The sequence below is a fragment of the Rana temporaria genome, chromosome 9 (genome assembly GCF_905171775.1).
Source record: "Rana temporaria chromosome 9, aRanTem1.1, whole genome shotgun sequence".
Taxonomy (NCBI): Eukaryota; Metazoa; Chordata; class Amphibia; order Anura; family Ranidae; genus Rana; species Rana temporaria.
Window position 1 is genome coordinate 55,353,042 of NC_053497.1, and position 14,227 is coordinate 55,367,268.

Sequence of the window (14,227 nt, forward strand, 5' to 3'; positions counted from 1 at the left end):
CTCTGGCTGTGATAGCTTGCGGCTTCACAGCCAGTTGCGCATGTGCGTGTCGCACAGTGCCTCCCCATTGGTCAGGCAATCTTCTGGGACCTGTGATGTGTCCCAGAAGATTGCAAGGTGGGATAGGGAAAGAACATCTGCTCGAGCCGCCATAGGAAGTGGGAGCAGGTACCTGTGAAAATGGGGTAACTGCCCCCCCCACCCAAATGTGTAATATTTTGGGGGGGTGCTTTAAGCGAAGCTTTCCCTTTTGGGTGGAGCTCCGCTTTAAGATAACACCCACAATATATATACTTTATATGTGCAACATACTTTTTTACTTGTCCGTTTATGAAAAGTTCAAAATTAAAGTTTTTCCCAGCTATATAATGTCAAAGCTAAACTCCAGGAGACGTAAAAGTGTGTGTTGGTTAGGGAGAGGGGATGGATGCTAGACATTTTACATGCTGCACTCTAAATACAAGTGTAACATGTTCAGAAAGGGAAACGTAACCTTTCGGGCTACAGAACACCTTTTCTCTGATACGGTCAGAAGAAATAAGGGAGGCATTCTGCAAGGTGGCTAATGGGACAAGGCTGCTCCTTCACATAGCTTAGAACAAGAAGTGTGCTACTGACAGGATCATCAGGTGAAAATAAAGCAACCACATCTAAGGACTGGTACACTGAAAAATATTACATGTTTAGGAGTTTAAATACACATTAAAAATAGGTAGGTACAGCAGGTCAACATGATGTACCAAAGGCACTGATCATACTGTTAGGGCCTCCTAGTGTGTCAAAGGTAAAAAAAATAAAAACCAACCACACAAGCTAACAGCTATTGTACCTAGTAAATTCACTAAACAAATAATTAACTCAAATACTGCAGATAATTCTCGACTTGAAGGTCACTTCAGATCACACATTCACTGGACAGCATTTAAAACAACAGCAGCTGCAATTCATTCCCTTTTCCCCAGTGCAGGAAATAGTCTGGTTTCATGTACTCCTAAAATATGTTTAAACCCTAAACTAATATTTTAGGGTCTGGTGGATGTTCACCTTACAAAAAACTGTCTAAGGGATGTTTGTATATATAAATATATAAAAAAAAAACTGTGAAACCCTGACTAAGAGCCGGTTCACACTGGGGCGACTCAGCCGCCTGACAAGTCGCGTCCCATTCAATTCAATAGAACCGTTCTAATAGGAGCGACGCAAGTCACTCCGACTTAGAAAAAGGTTCTTGTACGACTTTGGGGGCGACTTGCATTGACTTCTATACAGAAGTCATTTTGCAAGTCGCCTCTGAAGTCGTCTTTAGGACGCCTTGCCGAGTCGCCCCTGAAGTCGTGCCGCCCCAGTGTGAACCGGCTCTAAAGTTGAATATTACCCTTTCTATAAGGTGTAGGCCACTTACATACCTCCCAAAGTCTGACTGGAATACTCCCAGGACGTTGCTAAGTGAGGCCTAGTCATCACTGCTCACCTCCTCCATCACAGGAGTGAGCTTCTTCTTGAATTCAAAGCTCCTTGCATGCTTTTTCTCACCCCCAATAGCTCTGAGCTATATTAATTTTGTTGACTAGAACATTTCCGTAGACTAAATTACTTATATTTTAGTCAACAAAAAAACAATTGAGATGACTAAAATACAACTAAAACTAAAATGGCATTTTAGTCAAAAGAGTATAACTAAAACGAAATTGAAATTTGATGTAAAAATGAACACTGGTTTGTAGTGCATGTTCATACCTAAATACCATAAATAACATATTAGATTTTTCACTCCAGCAGTATATGAGCTTGGAAATTGTAGAGAAATGCTTAATGCACTACAATTTTACTACATTCGATTTTAGACGCATAAAATGAGTTTTAGTCTACTAAAATGTACTGGAGATTTAGTCTACTAAATACAACTAAAACAAAACTTTTGTGGAGGTGAGCAGTAATGGCTAGGTCTCACATAGCAATGTCCTGGGAGCAGGGTGGATACAATTCAATGATTTAAAAAAACAAAAAACAAAACCAGACTTTGATTTAAATCGATTTTTTGATTTGTATCTAAAAAAAAAACATAAGATGCTTTTGGAGTAAAAATATAATTAAAGCGGAGTTCCGGCCACAATTTCACTTTTTAAATATAAATACCCCTGTAATACACAAGCTTAATGTATTCTAGTAAAATAAGTCTGTAAACTAAGGTCCGTTTTGTTAGGTTGTTACAGCATTTAGACACTTTATAAAATAGAAATTGACTGGGGCCATCTTAAGTGTGGGCATCATGAAGCCAGACTGTATGACTTCCTGGATTTCAGCCTTGCAGATCTCGCACATGCTCAGTGCTGCACAAGCAGTGTAATAGGTTTCAGATCAGGTTTCAGCACCTGTACTGTCCAAGTCACATGATTCTTCGAGACTGGGGAGTGCACAGACTCCTGGAAAGTTACACCCACTACATTCCCAGGAGTCTGTGCTGTGAAGCTTAAGCACCTAGGTGCAGGAAGAGGGAAGATTAACTATTCTGCCTAGCAACAACACTTTGAAGGCATCTAAAAAAAAAAAAATTTTCGTAAAGGACGAATGACATTTTTTTTAAACTACTGATGTAATGTTATATTTATGGGTGGAACTCCACTTTAAAGATAGTTTTCAATCTAAGAAACATTAATAATTTAGTTTATTCAGCATGAAATGGGGCTTGGTTATGTAGCATGAGTCTGTATATTCTGCAATATTTACATTTTTGGTAAACTCATTCAAGCTCTGCAAACAGATAACATGCACTGCATTGATGCATTCACACAATTTCACAGTAACCATGAGATAAAACAAAGTTTAGGAATATTCCTTTATCCCATAGTTTTGCAAATCTATGTACACTACAAACTGTATGATTGAATCGGTTCTGATATCGCTGTTTTAGGCAGGCACTGGTTGAATTTCGAAAAACATTTTCTTTAAAAAATCTTATGTAAGAATTTTTGTCTGTATTTGGCACCATTAGTGGGCTGCAGCAACAGCCAATTTTCATGCAGCCATAGATTTTGAGTAATCGGACATGTTGGAAGTTTTTTGAAAAACAATTTTCGAATCAATGATGGGAGAATTATGCGAGAAATGTAATCGAAAAAGAAATGTGCAAGAAAAGAAAATTCCCAGAAAGAAAAGAAGATTCCCAGCCATGAAAATAATTTTCTGTAGCAACATGAGGCGGAATTGAAGGCTTGGTTGGTCGAATTTCGAAATCAATGGTGCCACCATCACAAAACGCACAAATTTTCTGATTTTCAAAAAATAAATAAAAAATATTTTGAAATTCGACCCATGTATGGCCAGCTTTACTAACCTGACAGCTTTCTATTCTAAATAAGAAACTTTAATTTTGTTTGTAAATATTAAAGATTCTAACTACCAGCAAGAATAAGTCCTTACATTTAAAGAGCACCTGTCACTTCAGATCTATCATGGCAGCACCTGTTAGCGGGGCATCCACTCACTGCTGCTGCCACGTCCCTCACCTTGTTGTGTCACTGCCACATCACCCGCTGTCCTATTAAAGTGAATGAGTCTCTCGTGAGTCAACACAGAGGTGACATCCAAGGCCTACCCTCCAACTCTGGCCATTATAAAAAAGCTTTGTCATAATTTATGATACATTTCAGATAACGGAGTATGATCAGCGAGATAGAACTTAGAAACCCACCAGAGATATAGTCAAAGGAGTCCTGAAGTCTATGATCAGTTCAGCCCAGTAGCATCCACCCATAACAACATTATTCATTTTGAATTTATGGACTTTTAGAATTCCAGCTAAATGCTGAAGGCAGGGTTTACATATGTGTGGCTGCAGTTTGCAGTCCAGGGTCTGGTGCGTTTTTGTTCACCGATTCAGGTGCAAATCAGATGTGAATTTTTGCCTGAATTCGCACCTGAACCGGAATCAAAAATGCACATGAACCTTTTTGAAAGCGCACCGCGACCGCCCCAGACATGTGTGAACTGGCTCCATTGAGAGCCGGTCACACTGCAGTTAAAACTGCATCCAATTCGCATATGTGAACCCAACCTAACTCTGTGTAAACCATGCACTGTTCTGCTGACAATCTTGGCAAATGACTGCAAACTATGCCAGCCTGTCCAGCAGACACAAGACGGCTCAGGTCAGACTTGCGAAAGATCACCTACTAAAAAGATTTTCCATAATACACATTTCCTGGTGATAGATACTTCTGAAATATAGTACTGTACTTCTAGATACCAGAAATGTATTCTATATGACTTTTTATGAGACAAGCAAAAAAAATTGAAAAAAGAAAAACTGAAGAAAAGGCAGCCAAAAAGTTTCAGCTTCAGACAGTTTCCAGCAATACAAAGTTTTGTTTCTGCAACCTATTTAGTAGATGTGCAAACTGCTCCATCATCCAGCGTACAGAGGGTTAAAGCACAGCTACACATCAAAGCCACAAAAGTCTATTTCAGTTTTATCACTTCATGTCCCGCCAGAAAGGAAACCATTATATTTGTCATATTTAAAAACGGCGCAACCCAGCGGCATAGTGACCAGACACGCCAGAGGCTTAACCATATAAATCTTGACACCTTTGAAGTATAAAGTATTACAAGGCGTTCTAGAACAAATCCAACGAATAATTAGGAAGTCTTGTATATATGATTATGTAAAGGGACAAGCCGTGTGAAATTTTAGATCCATTTCATGTTCCCTTCTGCATGAAACAATTTGTAGTAGCTGAAAGCAAAACCTCTCAGAGTAGATATGTAAGCATGCGAGAGAGAGAGGGATAGAGAGAGACGGGACCTTAGTGTGTGTGTGTGTGTGTGTGTGTGTGCGCTGATAATGCACAACTGGTTATTTCACACAAACGTGTTGCTGAGACAATACATTTCAGTTTGGGGGGGGGGGGGGGAGAATAATACTCACATCCTCAGTTTCACTGTAATAAATTTTTACGCTCCTGTTTTCCTGCTATGAGGGAATAAGAATGGGATTGCACCATACTAGAAATCATTCAAATTTGTTCGTTTTTTTTTTGTTAAAAGTAGCTAAGCTTGAAATGAGGTAGGTGTTTAGGTAGTGACTTTGACGAAGGTTCCAGAATTTTTAATTTTAGTTCTTGTTTTCCGGGTCTTGTTTAAAAAAAAAAAAAAAAAAAAAATGTGCAGCTCATAAAGGAGGGGGAGGGAGGGTTTAAAGAAGAAAGGAGAAGCTAGACTCTGGTTCAAAGGTCAGCTGGCAGGGGCGAGGCTTCACTTCTGCAAGAGTAGCAGGTTATTAAAATGAGGTGTGGGTGGGAGAAAGTCATTGGCATCCGTTTGTAGCATGGAGTAATAATCCCAGCTCACAGAGATTAAAACCAGACACTCATGCATAAAGAAACCTGGGACGTCCCCATTTCTGATGAACAGAAAACCCTCCCCCACCCATACGCTGCCATTTTAAAACACTGAAGTCAGCCGAGAGCAAAGTTAACCCTTACTTATATGAACAAGCAGGAATGCCATCGTACTCAGGGAGGAAAATAATGTTCAAGTGTTTTCCTTCTGTGCAGGCACCAAGAGCTGAACGAGGAAATGTCCCGTGTCTATGTTTTCCACAAACTACCAAAAACTTGTACAATGATCTACACAACATGGACACTGCCTTATCCACTACAAAAAGTGCGATTTCTACTTTAAACCGTTTGATTGGGTTATCTAAGAAAGACAAGTGCACATGAAATTGCAGTCGCTGTAGATCTGAGGGGGACATGCAAGGAAAATAAGAAAAAATATTTTAGCTTGCACATGATTGAATGATAAAATCAGCAGAGCTTCCCTACATTTCAGATCTACAGCAACTGCACTTCCAAATGCAGTTTCAGTGTAATTTTAAGTGCACTTTGAACTTGTAGTGCAAAGTGGATTTTCATTTCATAAATAACCCCCACAGTTCCTTATTTAGAACACATAAACAGTATGAGGAATGTAGGTAAAGTGACTGATTAGTGGAGAGCTTCAGTAGAGGGGCACAGTAATTACGGGGGGCAGTAACCCGGGTAACAAGATTGAATCAGTTTTTAGCAGGGCAAACTAATGACAGCTAATTTATGAATTGTTTCTGATGATTATTCATTTTTATAATTTGTCATTAAATAAGTTCCAAAAGTCCTATAACAGTCTATAGCACACACAAACATTGGGGTTGATTTACTAAAACTGGAAAGTGCAAAATCTGGTGCAGCTCTGCATATAAACCAATCACCACCCACGTTCACATCGGGCCGATTTGACATGTCAAATCACTGCCTATTGCCGGCAATGCCACTGTCCGAATCTGGGTGGTGCCGCATCGATTCCCAAAAGTAGTTCCTGCACTACCTTTGGCGACTTCGGGGGCGATTTCAAAAGACATTTGTGCAGAAACCCGCACAGAAGTCTCTGAAATTTCTCCCAATGTCGGACTGAAATGCGGGTTTGAAATTGTACAAGTTCAGCTGAACGCGCACAATTTCAAACCCGCCTTCAGTGTGAATCCAGGCTCCAGGTTTTATTGTCAAAGCTTAATTGAACAAGCTAAAGTTAGAAGCGGATTGGCTACCGTGCACAGCTGCACCTGTTGTTGTGCTCTCCAGTTTTAGTATATGAACCCCCATTAGGCCTGGTTCACACCTATGAGGCTAGGTTCACACCTATGCGAATTGAGTGCGGTTTAAACCGCATCTAATTCGCAGGACATTTCAAAATACATTGTTTTCAATGAGGCTGGTTCACATATGTGCGATGCATTCGCACTGCGTATTGCCTCCAAACCGCATGCGGTTTTTATGTCTTGCGGTGCGGCTCAGGTGCGAATTCAGTCCCATTATCTTCTATGGGTACGCATCTAATTCGCACATGTGTTCAGTTCTCTGCAGGAGTTTCTCTCATTCAGCTCAATACAATTCTCCCCCACTCTCCTCTCACCCGGAAGTTCTCCCAGGTCTCCAAATTCGCACCTGATCTGCAGCTAAACCGCAGTTGATCTGCAGAACACCCTCTAGAGAAATCTGCAACGACAACGCAGCTCAAAAAAGCAACGCACTAGTGTGATTCCGGCCTAAAGGTTGTAGTTGATGCATTTTGCATACGTGTTTTTGATGCGCTTTGCATTTTTGGGAGGTGTCTGTTGTCTTTCAGAAGAAACCAGCAAAAACATATCAAAAATGCAAGCACTATGTTTTTGATGCCTTTTCTATTGCAGTCTTTGAAACCAAAAATGTAACGTGCTGTGGGCAAAAAAAGTCCCTGACCCTTTCCAGAAAATGCACAGATGTGAACATGACCCATAGAAAATCATGTTAGAGGACCTGTAGTGGGTTTCTGCAGAACTGAAAAATGCATAGGTGTGAATCAGGCCTTATGTTTTACAATGACAAAATGGACAAAAAGAAAGTGGAGGTGTTGCCCATAGCAACCGGATTCCAGCTGTCATTTTTCATCTGCAGATTATAAAATAAAGTCACAGTGGGTTGCAAGAAGCTACAGCTTCATTGCTGCTTTTTTCCTAAATAATCTCAATTACAGGTCTGTACTGGTGACTCCACAAGACATTGAATGTAATATTTATGAACCCGGGTGACCTGACCATAAATTAACAATTTCTAACTGTGCAACATATCCCAGGGAGGATCTCCAAAGCCAATTAAAACAAATGATTCAAATCAGTCATTCCCAAGCCATTCCTCCTTCTCAAGCTAACCAAAGAGCGCAAAATGAAAGCTGTAAATTGATACCCAGTCCACATCAACAGAGAGCTTTTAGTCCTGTGATGGAAATGTGTAGAAAAGGTTAAAAACCACGAGTAGTAACTGTTTTCCTCTTCAGTGACTCCAAGTCATGTGGCTGAGGAAAATTGCTAGTTGCTAATCACAGGCACCCAACCTATAGCTCTGCATCTGCCAGTATTGCAACTAGATTACATCACAAACTGCTAAACCCCAAAGATGACCACAACTGTACTGAATAAAGGACAAAATCACACATCCTGACAGGGAATTTTTCTGTCAAGGTTGAGATCCCATCAGCACATCTTTTTCAGTTGCAGCGTGTTGTGTTTTCTCTATAATTAGCAGAAACCCGTATGACTAATCTTCTGGAACACCCCCCAGTCCAGTTGTATATAAGGGACTTGTACACCTGTCCATATAGGGCCTCTTCCATGCTATGAATAGACTAAAACATATTTTGGAGAGCTTATGAGCCTCAGACCACAGGCCTCTGCCTATTCAACAGCAAGCAAGTCCCCAAGCGAAGCCGCTCTGCCTATCTGGGCCACACACAGCTGTCTACACAAGGGTTTTGCTGTTTGCATACAAGTTCATTGTATTAGCATATTTAGGCCGTCATCCCCAAACTTTATAATACTAGGAGGAGGATTCAGGGAAACCTATCCCTCCTCCACCTGAAATCTCACATCTAGGCGTTTTTATGCTGTAAGCCTCGGCTCTAAAAACTCCCCAACAAGACAAATCCCATTCATTTCAATGGCCCCTGTTCACATCTGAGCGTTCTGTCGCCAGAAGCAAAACACCCTTCACTCAAAAAAGTACAGGAGCTTCTTTTTTGGCAGAATACAGGCATTTTACTGCTTTTACATTGGTGACATTTTAACCTTGAAAATGCCTGTACAAAAACGCCTGTAAAATAATAACGCCTAGATGTGAACAGAGCCTTAAAGCGGAGCTCCACCCAAAAGGTGAAGCTCCGCTTCCTTCCCTCCCCTGCCACATTTGGCACCTTTTGGGGGGGGGGGGCCTGATTTTAACAGGTACCCGCTCCCACTTCTGGCTCAGTTCGCCACGGCAAATTGTCTGGAAAAATTTGCCCCCCTCTGGGACACTGCACAGATCCCAGAAGACTGCGGCCCATTCACAAAGTGCAGCACTTTGCACATACACAGTAGGAAATCAGCTGTAAAGCTCTGCAAGGCTTCACTGCCATTTTTCCGTAGTCAAGATGGCGGAGCCAGCACCCAATTCAGGAATCGGCTTGGATGAGGACTCTGCTGGATTCCTGGACAGGTAAGTGCCCTCATATTAAAAGTCAGAAGCTACCATATTTGTGGGGAGCCTGGAGCTCCTTTTTAAAGCATAGCTCCACTTGTCTGCCTCCTCCCTGAGCTGAAAGTTTGGCCCATTCACAAAGCGTGCTGTGCTTTGTGCATGCGCAGTAGGAAACCAGCCATGATGCTGCAAGGCTCCCGATAGCAGATTGAAAAATTGGTTTAGGGAAAGACACCGCTGGCTTCCTGGACAGGTAAGTGCCTTAGTATTAAAATTCAGCAGCTCCTCTCTAACTTTTTCCATCAGCTTATCAGTCACAACTTTGTATCACTTGCTCCTTCCCTTTAGCTCTCAGGACCCTCCTGTGTCTTTTTATTTTATAAAGTGCTGCACTACATAAATCCTGTACAATATTAACAACAAATGCAGCACCGTTTCCTCCACCTAGGCCACAACAGAAATGACATTGTGCTCATCTGCAGCACTGAAAGATTAGAATATTTACAAACATTCAAAAAGGAACATTTCAAAACTTTTCTCCAACTCCCACAACAATCTCAGGTATGAAAAGTTATTCTTATTTCCAACAGTAAGGCCCCATGCACACGAGAAGCAATTACAAACACCTCTAAACTCACGTTTTCAAAGGCAAAAACCAGCGTTTAAAACGCCCGTTTTACCGCGTTTGCGGCTGTCAGCGCTTATCTCAAAGACATTGTAGACCCTCCCAAAGTTTAAAACGCTTCTGAACCCAAAATTTTGCGTCTGAAAAAACGGACATAAACCCAACTGCTTTAAAACGCCAAAAAACTTGATTGTGTGCATGGACACATAGGATAACATTAAATGTGTTCAGGGGCAGTTGAAAAAAATGCCCAAATGCCTCTGAACTCGAGTTTAGCAGCGTCTCGTGTGCATGGGGCCTAATGGAGTTCCATCAACAGATAAGATCACAAAACTTTCCTATCTGCCAGAATCACACCAACTGACCGGTTTCACATCGCTGTGCTTAGGCTGCGCTACAGTGGTATCTGCGATTGTGGTGCGTCTTAGCCCATGTTCACACTGGGCCGATTTGGCATGCGAAATCACGTCAAATCGGCAGCTATTGCCGGCAATGGCACCATCCCAATCGGTGCAATGCCAACTTTGTGGCACCGATTCTCAGAAGAAGTTCCTGCATGACTTTAGGGGCGACTTGAATAGACATCTGTGCTTGAACCCGCACAGACGTCTGTCAAATCGCCCCCCCGAAGTCGGACTGCATTGCCGATTTGCACTCGCACGATTTTTAACCCACATCAGTGTGAACCTGGGCTCAGCCGCAGTCCCATAGACTGATTAGATTGTGCGTTTTTGCTGTGTTTTCTGAAAGCACACCAAAGATGCATCATGCAGGACTTCTGATGCGCTTTCAGAAACTGCAGCAAAAACGTCAGATCTATTAATCTATGGCATGGGTCTTCAAACTATGGCCCTCCAGCTGTTCAGGAACTACAATTCCCATCATGCCTAGTCATGTCTGTGAATGTCAGAGTTTTACAATGCCTCATGGGATATGTAGTTCCGCAACAGCTGGAGGGCCGGAGTTTGAAGATCCCTGATCTATGGGGACCATGGCTTTGCCCTGGTTCACACTGGTGTGTTTTGACATGTCAAATTGGTGGCAATGGCACCGTCCTAATCGGTGTGGCGCTGCACAGATTACAGAAAGTCGTTCCTGTACTACTTTTTGCGATTACGGGACACTATTTACATGGTTTCTGCACAGATGTCTCTGAAATCGCGGCCGAAATCAGGACTGAGAGGCGCGAGTGAAATTGTGCGAATTCAGCTAAACTTGCACAGCTTCATTCCCGCAGCCCAGTGTGAACCATGGCTAAAACGCACAAAAATCGCAGATTTATGCAAACCACAGTGCAGCAGTGTGAAATTTGTCAATGTTTTCTATAACCAAAAGTTAGGGCAAAGTTAGAACCTCTGTCAGGTTTTATTGCCAACGGTGGCTCCAATTCAGGGACTTCCTGTTCTAGTGACACCAACATGTAAGGGAAAATCTGCAACAGGTAAACAATAAGAATCGGACAGGCGTCTTAGCATCCCCTTAAAGACAGGGATTAGTTACACGTCTGTGTAGGTGGTGGAGACTTCCCCTCACTTCCTGTCTGGTCAAAACAGTGTCACCGGGACAGGAAGTGCGGTGAAATCTCTCTAACGGAGTCCTGGATAGCAGTAAAACCTGACAGGGGTTGTAGTTGTAATCTTTCCTCACAACATTTACACAATAAGAAAACAATTCTGGCTGTAGACACACTGACACCACAAACGTCCCGCACAAGGACAATACAAAATACCAAATCTCACAGTTGCCATTTTCATTACATTTCAGCCCCAAACTGGACACCTATCGCCAGCGCCAGTGGGGGGCTGGGCGGACAGCTGGCACCCCAACAAAGTCGCGTTCTACCTGCATAAAGGTCGCTGTGGCCCCTCGGCACGCCTACCAGGGACCCCCCCCCAGGACCTGCAGACACAAGAATAACTGAAAATAAGACTTGCGAATGTTAGAACAGCATTGCAGGAATAGAACATTGACATTTTGGCCACACATCGGTCACATTATCACACACACAGCGACATTTTTACGCTCCCAGTGCTTTGTAGACATTGAGGACCGGAGGGTCTGGGGGGGGGTCTCCTGGCCACCATTAGGATAGAATGTCACATTAGATCACAGACTGGACCTATCATCATAGGGGTCGGGGCGTACACCCCACAAAAACACACGCGACACCCCGTTCTATCGGCGGACCGCCACAGATGTCGCCGTGGCCCCTCAGAACGCCCGCCAGGGGCCCCCCCAAGACCTGCGGACAGAAGAATGACTCTGAAAACACAGACTTGCGATGTTAGAACAGCATTGCAGGAATAGAACATTGGTCACACACACACACAGCCACATTCACACAAAGCCATTTACGCCTTGCTTTGTCTGGCAGACACGGAGGGGCTGGGGGGCTCTCCTAGGGACCCCCGGGCCCTGGATTAGCACACAGAGATCCGTGCCCATTAGGGAAATGCTGGCAGACACAGAGGACATTGATGGCACAGCTTTTTACCTTGCACTGGACCCCCCAGATGGTGGAAGCCCCCCAGCCCAGCCCCCTCCAGACCCGAGGACACAAGGGTGACTCTAGACACACACACTGTGGATATTACTCGACCTTTCGGCGGGGAGGAAGAGGAGGTTTGGTTCATTTTCATGGTTTGATGTTGGGGAGGAGGATTCATGGACACTGGTGCCCTCCACGGCCATAACAAGCATTAACTTTCTGTACTGGACTTAGTGTCACTTGTGTGAGCGGCTACATCACATGAGAGTCCAACGTGGTGTGCTTTGCACTGTAACAACGGCGGGGCCCAGCTACAACTGTAGGGCGGTTTGGAGGGGTCCACAGCGGCCCCTCTACTGGCTTTCGCCTCAGGTGGGTGAGATGGTGGCGGTGGGGCAGGGAGAGCTCAGTGGAGAGGGTATAAGGCGGGAAAGGAACACAGAGAGAGGGGGATGCAGGACGGGGGGGATTTGGGGTGTCAGTCCCTGGGAAGCGGGGATATTCCGTGTATCGTGGCGCAGTGAGAAGACACAGACTCAAAATGGCGGCAGCACAGGACTAGGAGGAGGCGGCTCTGTCCGTTACGTCACAATGGTTAACCGAGGCCGCCGCTTTTTCGAAAGGGGGGGAGGAGGAAGCCTTAGGAAGTTTCCGGAGAGTGGGCGGTGGCGTGAGTTTGAAGGGACGTGATTGGTCGGAGGAGCCGCACCCAGAGGTGAGAGGGCAGATTCGCCAATGAGGCAGTGGGAGATGGGCGGAGACTGGGGAGGCGGAAAGTGGATTGGGTGCGGTGGGCGTGACTTTTAGTGATGGCGTTTCGCAATGCAGTATGGTAGTTGTAGGCTGGAAGGTGTGTGTCGTCATGTAGTGGCAGGTGTAACACACGAGGTGAGCTCGTGCACCTGTTCTATCCAATATGGCGTCACCTGTACGCTGGAGGACGTGCGGTATTTCTAGAGGCGCAGTGGGGTCACGGTCACACACACCCCACTATTCATTCTCAATGGCACCCCCAAAATATCTTTATGTTAGGCTGCTGCGTTCACACCTCAGCAGTAGCTTGAAGCTGGAGGAGAAAAAAAAAATATTCTCTAGGGCGACAGTTCACATCGGCACTACAAGTCACCCGAAGCTCAAAAAAGTCGTGGAGCTTTTTTGGCACGTTTTTATTCCCGTAGTTATGAACGGAAACACGCCATTTGCACATTTTTGTGAAATTTTCTGTTTAAATGTAAAAAATAAAATGGTAATAGATAGATCGATATATATCTATCTATATAGATTTATATATATATATATATATATATATATATATATATATATATATATATAGATAGATAGATAGATAGATAGATAGATAGATAGATAGATAGATAGATAGATAGATAGATAGATAGATAGAGATATATATATATATATAGATATATATAGATATATATATAATATACAAATAACATACAAATAACAAAAAAACATTATTTATAAATAAATTAATAATATGTAATAATACATAAATAACTACTAACAATAAATACATATTATTTCTATTAATAATAATTACATTATTATTATTAAATAAATGACTACTACTAACAATAATTTATTTTGTGCTAGGGTGTTTAATATTTTATTAGGGGTTAATTATTTATTTATTATTAGTATTAATTTATTGCATTTATTTATTTATGATTATTTTTATTTTACATCTAATCATTTAATATTATTATTATTAGTAGTAGTAGTATTAACACCCTAACCCTTAAAAAAATAAAAATAACCCCTAATCCTAACCTTCACTTAAAGCGGTGGTTCCCCCTTAAAAACAACTTTTTTTTATTCCACTGCCCCCCCACATTACAATCGAATTAAGGCTTTTATTTTTTTTTTGCTGCTGTACATACCTTGATACAGCATCTTCACCCGTGCATCCGGGTTGCGAGTCCCGCGGGAGTGGGCGTTCCTCACATGTGTTTGATTGACATTTTTCCCAAAAACGAGCTCTCCCCCCGTCGCGTAAGCCGCGTCACGATTGGCGAAAGGAGCCGAACGGCGATGCGCATGCGCAGTATAGCGCCGACTCGCCGTTCG

General features: G+C 42.8%; 1 protein-coding gene across 3 annotated transcripts in view; it reads right to left on the bottom strand.

Annotated features, from left to right (window-relative positions):
* The window catches only part of ZC3H4 (zinc finger CCCH-type containing 4), a 60,405-nt gene extending 47,657 nt beyond the window's left edge, over nucleotides 1-12,748 (bottom strand). Inside the window, exon 1 of one of the 3 annotated variants that reach the window (XM_040323537.1) lies at nucleotides 12,251-12,748. In XM_040323537.1, coding sequence (XP_040179471.1) covers nucleotides 12,251-12,351 — 101 coding nt within the window. In that variant the 5' untranslated portion in view covers nucleotides 12,352-12,748. Of the gene's footprint in view, nucleotides 1-4,927; nucleotides 5,531-12,250 lie in introns of those variants that run through there. The other 2 variants (XM_040323539.1, XM_040323538.1) reach the window with 2 other exon arrangements.
* Nucleotides 12,749-14,227: the final 1,479 nt, after the last annotated feature.